Source organism: Opisthorchis viverrini (genome assembly GCF_000715545.1).
Source record: "Opisthorchis viverrini unplaced genomic scaffold opera_v5_298, whole genome shotgun sequence".
Classification (NCBI taxonomy): domain Eukaryota; kingdom Metazoa; phylum Platyhelminthes; class Trematoda; order Opisthorchiida; family Opisthorchiidae; genus Opisthorchis; species Opisthorchis viverrini.
In genome coordinates, this window is record NW_008751950.1 from 624,413 (window position 1) to 635,810 (window position 11,398).

Consider the following 11,398-nt stretch of genomic DNA (forward strand, 5'->3'; position numbering starts at 1 on the left):
AGGGGGCGCGAAGTGGATTTACGTGGAAACATACTACTAGCATGTCCTTTATCAGTAGCACCACCGTTACAATGGTATATCTGACAGAAAGCTTGGGACGCGGGCTAAGTAACGTTTTCCCAAACGTTTACACCTTTATTTGTGGTGTGAATGGTAATTTTGTTTTTCAGACGGCAAAAGGTTTGGTTCATCGATCACAGAGCAATTGATGCGACCAGTTATAGCCGTGTTATGCATTAATCAGACAGACGGATCTCTCGGCGCCTCGTTGATTAATCGGCCGAGGCTGGTGCTATGATCCGGAAAGACCAATCAAAATCTCGTTGGCAGGGTCACGTCCTACTGTAGCTAGTTCACACCGTGTGCGGAAATTCAGTAACCATGTTTTCCTCATTATACTGTTCAAACTGTTAACACGAGTAGCGAGCATCCCACGGAAGTCGGGAAAGTTCTCTCACTCACATAACCAAGAGTTATGGTTATGCCACTGGTTGTGGCATGATGACCTGCGTGTACCTGTGATTCTATTCACCATCTACATCTTATGGAGGCTGATTGTTAAACAACCGCAACAAGACACGGTTGTGTAAGTCCGTCGATTTTGTCATCAAACCGTCACACCGATTTTCGGTAATCGTGTTTCGAAAAGTCCTTTTCTCCAGTCGAAGTAAACTTGCAAAGAAACCTCACTGAGCTGAACTATCCAGGCGTGTGTTGCTCCGAAAAAATGGGACAGGTCATCAGTTGATTTTTTCAACATCCGTCAATTTTTTCCCTAAGCTGTTGCTGCTGGCATCACTTCATCCGTACGTCTCTTTCTTCTGAATGATTTAATCGCTTTTTTCTCTCATGAACAGGTACAACTCATCTGTACACGTCAACTGTCCGTCAACTCATCTGCCACTTTGAATGTCAACTCAGTGATCCATGTGGAATCGAAATCACACAACAGCTGACAGCGTGGATTATGCATCCATTTTATGGAATTCGTGCCTGTCTTCGAGGAATCTGGATTTCTTCCAATAAGCTGTTTCAACCAATCAGGTTGCAGAACGCTGCAGACCAGATTATCCAATAGCGTTCAAGTGCAACAACATCCTCTTTAAAACCCCTGCAGAAAATATTGAAATTCTTGCTTAGCCGTGGCTTATTTTGTAACTAGTTTTGCACGATTTGCCCTTTTGTCTACAAAAAATGGTAGGATAAAAATTCGATGGTAACCTTTGTTATACCTTGGTGTGATAGTTGTTGGTTTATTCGCGCTTTCCCAGTCACTTGGAAACGTCACGTTCAGATGGTCCACACAAAAAATGCATCCCGTAGATCCGATTGTATCCTATTGAAAGGAACAATGGGTTCCTTGTTCGTTTGTGAAAACTGTCTACTATCCGACAATCTAGATTGTCGTTCTTGTCCCAGAATTCCACCGGCAATTTATGTTGGTGATTCAATAAGCTGCTATCGTCATTCGCACCGCAAGCGTCAACTCAAAGACGAAAGCATGTCAGCTGTTTGATTTTTCACTGTTATCGCGATGCGCTGCTCCAGTCAGGTTGACCTCAGAGTTAAAACTTGCTTAATCATAGTTCGTCCAGATTCCTTCGGCGATGCCGTTGCTGTCGCAAATGCTTTACTCTGTCCTTGTTAGCGGTACCCTCAGCTCCCTACGATGCAGAGCTTGTGAGTCAGGTGTATCACGTTGAGTGATGTGCAAACCAAAAGTGCATACAACCAACTTCGACAAATACGTTCATTTGCAAATCAATTTGGTTTTCGCGAAAGGCTCAACTGGATCTCTCGTTTATGTCATTCTTCAAGTAGAACATAAGGCTGACAGAAACTCGGGGACTGCGCCTACCTGATGAGCTCCAAGAAGGCGAAACCGGTCGTGGACTATCGAGGAGGTTTCAGCAACATTATGAGTAGTTTGTTTTATGCATGAAAACCATCTTCGAATGAGCACCTAATTTCCTAGGGGGTAGCATAGCACAAGCTTCTGGTCTGCACGCCTAGCGGTGGTCTGTTGTATGAACATCTTGTGTGTGTGTGTGTGATAACGTAGGTGCGACCAACTGCTCGCTAACTACTCAACTCTGCTTAATCCCGACTGTCCCAATGGGGAGCACCCATCGTTTGTCGCTAGTGCCAATATTTCTCCAATAATCCTTAGTTCTGTAACAACCAAAAGTCCTGACGAGGTGAACAACGCCACTGCAAAATGTGAGACCAACGGAGCGTCGTTTTGTCTTACCCACAGGGCCTTTGCATGATCACTCTTCTAGTAAGTTCTACGAACTACGAATAAAAAGCTGAAACTGTGTCATGAAGGACTACAAAAGAGGACAGGTTTTGTTCACCGGAATCTCATCAAGGACAGGTTTGTTCACCGGAATCTCATCACGCTGGACAAAGTATCAAGATAAAACGACACAACTTTAGTCGCTATATCACTCTAGTGCATGCATTGAGGAAGGAATTGTGCTTCGGAAGCCAATTGGGGTGTGATCATATCAGGAATGTCAGCTTCCTGGAAGCAACAACTTAATGCCCGAAATCTACCGAGACCCTCAGCTCCGCTAGATGTTGACCAGACAGACAACGCCCCCTCAATATGCAGCGCGTCACAGCCTTGCATCAAACCCAGACAGCGTGAGTCAGCGTTGATCAAGGTCAGACAACGCTCCCGCAATATGCAGCACGTCGCTGCCAGACCATGCGCGTCAGCATTGGACCTAGTTCAGACAGTGTCCTTCCAATAAAAAGCTTGAGGCCGTTGTACTTTTCGCACTCGCACGCACTCACGCTCTCGCACTCGCTTTGTTGGAATATAATTATTATGTTCCCTTCCGTGAGTCTTTTCTCTCCGACACTAGGCACTGGAGCGGGTCAGCAGCAGATACCTCAGATTGGCGAATCAGCGGATAAACAAGAACAGCAGGCAAAAATCATTTAATTCTATTCAAAATCTGGAGTCTGCAGACAAAACTGGAGACCCAGTTTCCAAGGCGAAAGTTTGTGAGCTAAAATAACTGACAGCTTGGTGTCGTGCGCAATATTGGCCAAATCACCTCTCGACTGATATCAAAACAGCTTTTAGGATGATTGAAAACTTTCAGAAATGCGACTGGTTGGAATGATCGATAAATTCGCTAAGAGTTTCCACGAACTACACGTTACTTACATACCACTCGTAAAGTCCAGTTCAACTGGTCACGACCAGTCAAGTGGCAACATCTCAGTGTCCCAGAGGTAGCTACTTAACTGCAGTCTAATTGGGGCTGGCTAGTTACTTCATTGTTCAGTTCGTTGGAAGTTTTTGTGATCTTGAAATGCCGGACAAATCAAATTTTTCAAACTACCAGATTTGCGTGATTGTTGAATCTTCTCGTCTTTACAGAGCTCTTCCTATGGCAAGCTGTCCAAAGGACACTTTCCAAAATAGAATGTACGGGGGTCTGATCAATCGAACATCAGCAGTGAATCCAAGACTTTTTTAGCAGTGACATGAGGCGAGGAAGGATATCCAGTAAGTTCGGATATGTCTGCCACTGAAGTGAATCAGTGAAGCTTACTCAATAGTAGTTGAACGGGTGACAGTTGATCTGTTCACCTTCCTCGACAATTGGCTTGCAAACGTTCTCCCAATAGTCGGGGAAGCACTATCATTGTGATCGCGTAAGATCCTATAGATTGGTAACAAAACTCTTGGAAGCGAACAGCCAGCAGATCAACTGCCAGAAAAGGCACCCAGGTTGCCAATATTTCGGTAAGTTACAAGTCTTTCCAATATCTTGTGCTCCGCATCTAGAATTATAAAGCTAGCGCATTCAATGAGGCCTGCCTAATTCTCATCCGGAGTCTGAAACCTCCACAGGGGATCAGTTGTTGCCACTTTCATGATGATGATGGGGCCGAGATGGACCAAGTGGATAGGGCGCGAATTTACTGACCGGAAGGTTCGTGGTTCGAACCCGACCTCTGCCTCCCGACTTCCCCTGTCTAGGCAACCTGGCAGTATCCCAGCCCTCCTGTCTCCTTCATGTTGCACGGCAGCTAGCCGCAGGAAGGGTGCTACGGCTGAGCGATTTTTTTACGGCAGTGAAGCATCGGTGTTGAACACTGATGTCATGCTGTCGATGATGATGACTTTGATTATAGATAATCCAGACGACTCTACTCTGTCCTATCTTTTTTCGTCAGCCATTCGGTTGCTACATGACCTTCAGTCATCAAGTACGCCTACGTGATGCGACTGAAAACCTAGGTCGAAGAGACTGATTTCTGAGCATCGTTCAGAGCGCGAATGTCAGGGCTACAAGTTGTTTATCGTGATGGAATTCCTTCAGTCGAATACATCTCATAATTCCTCTTCTAGTCTTTACCATGATCAGCCTATGCACACATTTTGGTGAATAATGCTCACTGTTGAAATAGTATTAGAAGCCCAATTGACTCTAACAGTATGTGACCAAAATAGCCAGTCTGTACTTGATACCCAAGGCGTGTATGGAAACTATGGAAACTGTGCACTAGCTACCGGTCTGTGTTGAAATGCGCTCAGAAAAGAACAAGGAAATATAATAATTCTAGGGAAAATGTTGGTCAATATATTTATCAACAACAGGGGCACCTCTTTAAAATTCTTTCGGATGTTACAAGACGTTGGAGGTATCTGACTTTACGCAGTTCGTTTTCAGTAGACTACGGACCGATGAGGGCAGTAGATTCTGCATTGAGAACTGGTTCTATGGACAGATGGGTGAATAAACACCGTGAATTAAGGGGAACGTGCAATGAACAATAGACAAATCGGGTGCGAGCGAGAAATGGGACGGTGAGGCAGTTGGGGGTTCTCTTTACTCATGGAGAAACCTGTGAGCTTAGTGCGACGTGAAACACTAGGCAACCTACAGGTTCTCCATAGAATTTCGAGTGCTCAAAGGAGGCTGTGATATCAAAAGACCCGGCCCGGCTTTTGCAAGATAGTTGTCAAGTGAGAGGCTTGGCTGAGAGAGACTTGGCTGTCCAGTGATTGGATTACAAGTGCGTGCGTCGTGCGTGCGTCGTGCGTGCGTCGTGGCGTAGTGTATGCGTCGTGCGTACGCCTTGCCTGCGTGCGTGCGGTATGCAGCGTACAACCGCAAGTCGTTAGTTTGCACGGCAGATACCCACAGTTTGAGTGGATCGAGGAAGTTGTGTTAAACATCAAGCAACGATCCAAAGAAAGTTGGACAAATGACCATATCATTGAACCTTGATAAAAAACGAATGAATCCATCAGCCTACATGAGTGCATACGAGACAGAGCAATTTCGCCTCGAATGCGACCCTGGAAAACACCCTCGGCACCAACTGAGATAACTGATAATAAATGGCGTGCAAGTGAAATGAAAACAAAAACCTTTCCCAAGGCGCCAAATTATTATGGCGTGTGATCATTCAGTGCCCTTTAAATCGCCTGTCCCGTTAAATCATTGTCATAACCGAATAGAGTCTCGTCTATAATTTACTCACCGCACAATATGAACAAACAGAATAATTTATCTATTCCGATAGTGCTTCGCCTTCTCGTGAAAGCCTATTTTTGTCCTGAGTATCCTGTCATATAGACACAATCAGTGTTCCAGGCGGATGAATGCTAGACATTTATTCCTGTCTTTGTCTCCTTCTGGTTTGATTTATCAATGTGGATAGGCAAGGACAATACCGGTCGACCATTCCAAGCCGAAAAACAAGAGGACACTGAATAATGCGCCGCAAAATATGGGTAAGCTGTGCGCGGCAAGCCTCACAGCAGTTTTGATTACGTGTTCAGATTTTCACTTTACTAGTTGTTACATTAAACGTTCTGTGATAGAAAAGCGTATGGACTCAACTTAAGTACAAAAAGGTTAGCTGGAAATTTGGTCACTGTTCACATTGTTCCTACCGGAGCAAGCCACAGACATGGTCTGGCGATAGCGCGGATCAGACTATCATTATAGGCTCGTTTATCTTTTATTATACAATCCTGAAGAGAACGAATGGAGCGACCTGCGATTCGGTAGACCAAATGTCTGATCCAAGGAATAACTGTGAGATTATACGGAATATCACCCAATGTGGTCAGTTTCACGGAGCATCTATCAAAGCTTCTAGCCTAGTGACTAAGGCACGTGACATCATTTTCGATCAGATGTTTTCCATAATCGCTGTTTTGTTGACATAAACAGAAATCCCGATGCAATCTGAGAGCTCTACTACAAATCGAGGTGGATCTTTAAAGTCGCCTGAACCAGCCGGCCAGTATGCACCTCCTTTGGAACTACGGAATAGCATACTGAATGAAAAACTGAGTGTGAGTAAAACTCAGAACAGATGGAAAATAATCCGCTCAGAATGTGTATCGATAATACTATGAACACACAAGTTGGCACTGGCGTAACTTGGCACAGTCAGGTGGCAGATTCATGTGACAAACTGCTGCGAAACCAAAAGAATTAAACCACACTCTGGAGTTTCAAACACGTCTAACCGAGTGCAGGAAAGACATTCACAACAAACCAGTCTTTCACTGAGCTCTTCTGTAAAAAACCTCCAATCTATACGGGTTCTTGGTCAGGAAGATGATAAGATAACCTAACCGATGTCTAGATCTTGAAACTGGCTAGTCCCAAGTATTCACATTTGCCTGAAGCTCATCTGCTCGAATGCTGATTGGTGCACCTTGGCTCGCATTCTTAGGCTAAAAGACATCACAAACCAGAGATTTAGCTAGGTTCCAGTTGAGTTTCCCGCAAAACCAAGTTGGTTTGCAAATGAGTGCACTTCGCTAATTTCATGCAATTTGGGCTCAAGTAGAACATAAAGTTGATGGAGACTCGGGGACTGCCCCTATCTGATGAGTCCCAAGAAGGGCGAAACCGGTCGTGGGCTATTGCAACCCTGTGAGTAGTGTGTCACGTCCATGGTTAACTTTGCTTATTTTATTCTGACACTGTGCCTCAAGTATGACAGGTCAGTGTTGTTCATCTGACTTGTGATCTGTCAAGACGCGCGCACTTTGAGTCAGTTCATTTCAGATTTGTGCGCAACTCACCGCATTGGTGTATCCGAGTCACTCACCGTCTGGGATTTTCCAAACACTCGGCCTTGAATCTGTTATCAAACTATTATTCCAAATCGAAGCTGCTGAGAATTTGCAACTTGACCTAATGCCATCTACTGATTGGTTCAGACTACTTTACTTCCGGTGAATTTCGCTAGGGTTAAGCCGTTTCTCTAACCGTCCCACATGGTACTTCACGACAAAGGTTTACTCACAGATCTGGTAAAAAAACCAAATATGTGCCTCGTTTGCGGTCAATAACCCCTCTATTTCCGTCGCATTCCAAATGAATATGGGTACCATGTCGACCAAAAAGCAAATACCAAGAGGCCTCCCTCACACTGGACGTCAATCATCCTCATGTGATGCTGGAAAGTATCGTGGTAACTAATGTTGTAAAAAAACCTGCAATCTTTTTCCCAAGCGAATGCAGGTGCACAAGCAGACAGACGCGGTAGTTCAGACATACGTCGAAATGATAACCGATAGTTGCGGTTGAACAAGAGGCACATTCGCAGACATTGGGGAGGTTATCAGGCCCATGATTCATTGTTCGGTGCATTTGGCTTATCTGATTATGTCATCCGACTGCTTTCACGCAAATGGTTTTTTGGGCTGTTCAATCTGTCCCAGCAATCTCAACATGTGTATCGATTTGGTCCACATTGTTTGGGAGAGGACAAAAGGAGCATTCTGGGGAAAAGCACTAGTAATACTCAACGCGATCAAAACGCATACTAGAGTTTGTTGAATCTGCTCGGTATAGGCTCCCGTATTTGTTACAAATCTGGACGTACTGGGCGCTTTGCTGTCTGAACATCATAAAGCAATGTAAATGCGGCAAACAAGCCTCATCGTTGGTCTCCATGCCCAGTGGATCTCCACCTTAAGTTGACTGGATGCGATTTCTTCCTCAGCAAGAGAACAGTTACCTTCACCGGTCTTTTCTGGTGGTTTTGCACCGACAGGACGATAATAATGTTGCTGGTACAACTATCGTTCTCAAGAACAGTCATTTAGACTTGAGTTAACTCTAGAAGGGCGTTGAGAAATGGTCTATAGCCAGCCTCCACCGGCTATGTATGGGAGACAATTTACGGCAGAGGTCGAATGTCTGTAAACTACAATGTCCTTTACTGTTTTTCTCGTTGTGTCAAAGGGAAATTGTAAGCATCCCGTGAGACCACGTCAATTAATCAATACGAACCTAACTTGCGCGCACAAAAGACCTTGACACAACCAGTCAATTTACTCGCAGTTTGAGAGCCAGACCTGATTGGCTCGCCATAAGATTGGCCCCGTTCCATTGGTTTATCGCTATCTGTTCCTAAGTTAACTTGAAACCGATGGGTTTTCTTTAATTTTCAGTTGAAGAGATAAAAGCGGAATATCGTCTTCAGAACTATATCCAAGTGTGTGCCTGTATGGAGCAACACGTGAATGATAAGAGAAGCGAATTAACGAATCAAAACTTCTCCAGACGTACTCACCATGTACAAGGTACGTGGCTTCTATAATAATAATATAAAAAGCTGTTCAGAATGTGGGAATTTGGCACGCCATTCGTGAAAAGAGGCATATCCGGATGAAGTGTGCATATCTTAACCGAGGTCATCAATAAAAACGTCAGCGTAAATGGGAAAGTCCTTGATGTTTAACCTCCACATGGCACAATACAGTTTAGAGTCAGGTGTGACTTGCTTCGAACACGCTGCATAGGCAGTCAGTTGACCGGTCAGTATCCAGTTTTAACCTTCTCTGGATTGAAGGCTGTCAGAGCGGGGTGAAGTTAGAATGAATGCGATTAGATCAGTTTGTTCAAATAGCAAATGAATCGGCCACTCTCGCATACCTGCGTCGTTCTTGGGATAACCACATTTTGACCGAAGATTGTATCAAGCATTTTTCGCGTGACCTTCACTCGCTCTCCAGTCCAGCCGTGTTTTGTCCATCATAGTATCATGTGATCTGTTGCAGGATATTTTTATCGATTTTATTGACTTCTAGTGGCGTTGCGCCACTACTGAACAGATTCACCACGAGAATTAGACGCCCACTACGAGTGACGGGAATCGTACAACAATCTAAACATTCAACATTCGTACAACATTCTAACATTCGTAAAACATTCAACCAAACGATGTGCAGCGATGAGATACATCAGAAATGACTGCGTAGCGTGGATAAAAACAAGGAAAGTAAGACAGCTTTGTTTACTGATAAAGGGGGAAGTTATTGAATCTAGCTGAATGTCGCTCCAAGTGCTACCACCAACAGTTATGGCATATTAGTTGAACGAGGGTTGCCGCATTCACATGGCACGGGAAGACTATGGTAGAAAAATGGAAAGAGCGACGCTATATCCTGTCGAAGTGAGCACTAATCACTCTGCTGTTCAGCCGTTCAAGGTCGAATGGTTAAGTGGTTAACCAATGGCGCAGAAGTTTGCGCGTTGGAAGCTCTCTGAGTTTTTCGCGGGGTGTGCAAAGCTGATGATTCTCAACAAGGATGAGACAACTGTACAGTGCTTCTCGCCTTCTCAACATTGATTGGCTTCTCTGAGAGGACGAAATCTAAGCTGAAAAATTACCAACCCCCTTCATACTGCCATAAATGCAGTAAAAGGGCCTTACATAAACTGACAGATATGATCGAGCAAAGTGCATGCTGGACATCTTGCCCAAAAGACGTCGGGTATTTCGTGATCTGATATCAGATGATTGCTTTAAACTACCTGACTACTAATTCATATCAAGAGAGTTCGCGCATCCTAATTTAATTGGTAAAATACTCGGTGGAAATCAATACATGACTGGGTGAATCCGTGAAAGATGTCCGTTGATTGATTTTTCATCTTAATTGGACCGGAGAAAGGTAAAGAGTCATTTGAAGTGAAGTAGTGGGGGTTGACTGCAACAGAGTCGGGATGTTGTGTAACACATGCATCACAGTTTGAGGAAACATAATTTGTAGCGACCAGGGCAACACAATATACACATATGGCCTTAGTTGGTGAGGTTGGTCAACACATGTTGTGGGTGAGTAGGTTCCACAGTCTCTTAACGCCCTCTTATTACCGTGAAACCCGGTCTGGTTAGCCGCCTGATCGCCTGGTGCGCCTAACCAAACCAGAAAATGTCAATGAACGTGCGAACCGGCTGATCTATTGATCACTGTCGCGTACAAGCGGGTCAAAAAGTGATACTGAGAATACAACTCATCTGTCAATGGCGAGTGAAGAACAACCAATGAAATTTGTCTCGACGAAAACGGTTATTCTATTGGCTGTTATGTAGCCCCTTACGTTCGGAGCTAGTTCTCCTGATATAAGTGTCATTTTGATTTGTTTGCTAACTGCAAAGGTTCAATTCCTTTATGAAATACTTTTGCGTACAAAGCGACTGACATAAATGGCCCTAGCAACGCTTATGGATGTATCCTCATTGATCATGATTGATTGGCGATACTCCGTCTTGAAGGTATTACAACTCATCATCATCATCAGCTGTAAAAACCGCGTACTTGCCATTCAGTGGTTGTAGCTATCAAAATTTCGTCCACCGATGATTTTGGTGGGGGGAGTGGGGTAGGTGGCTGCGCACTGGTGGTGGGAGCTGATAAATTGGCTATCAATGGACTGTTAAGTGCGGGAATTGAAAAGGAAGCTATGCGTTGGAGGAAATAGCTTGTATGCATGAGTGCCACTGAAAGCGTGACTAAGCCATGTCTGACAGCGTCACTAACCATTAATATGGCACGTTTCAAAGTACGCATCCAGGCGATTCCCAGGGCAGTTAAGTTTTCTGGTAATGGCTTTTATACTTCCCTACCAAGTAATTGTTTGACCGCCTCTGGCTACGTGGTTGTGCGAGAACAGCCCTTCGAGGAATTCGGTCGACTAGCATACGGAGCACGTGGTCAAGCCAGCACAACCTATGTAGTGTGATCAGTTCATCTATCGAGGGTGAGTTATTTCTCCCGAATTCCATTCGATGTACTTCAGCAATGAAGTACAGACCAGACCAGAAGTACCACCAGACTCAGGCAACCCTCCGAAGACATCGGTGGCACCACGTCAAAGTGGCAGCGTTAGGCCGATGCTCTTTTTAAGATGTCACACACGCGAGTCCCATGTTTTGTCTTGCAACTGAACTGTTGAGCATTCCAGTGACAGATAACTTCTAGTGCTCCCAATACGCAATGCCCTAGGTGTGGGGACCGCGTGATCCTCACCGTGCCTGGTTGGAGACACTACAAGGTATGGCTGCCAACCGATGTCAGTGGCGTTCTTGTTGTCAGTTTTTATCCAGA

General features: G+C 44.7%; 1 protein-coding gene across 1 annotated transcript in view; it reads left to right on the forward strand.

Annotated features, from left to right (window-relative positions):
- Positions 1-2,516: 2,516 nt before the first annotated feature.
- Positions 2,517-11,398, forward strand: part of T265_14922 (hypothetical protein) — a gene marked incomplete at both ends in the record, with an annotated part of 12,643 nt that continues 3,761 nt past the window's right edge. The window contains 2 exons of the mRNA XM_009175798.1: positions 2,517-2,649; positions 8,456-8,587. Coding sequence (XP_009174062.1) covers positions 2,517-2,649; positions 8,456-8,587 — 265 coding nt within the window. The remainder of the gene's footprint in view (positions 2,650-8,455; positions 8,588-11,398) is intronic.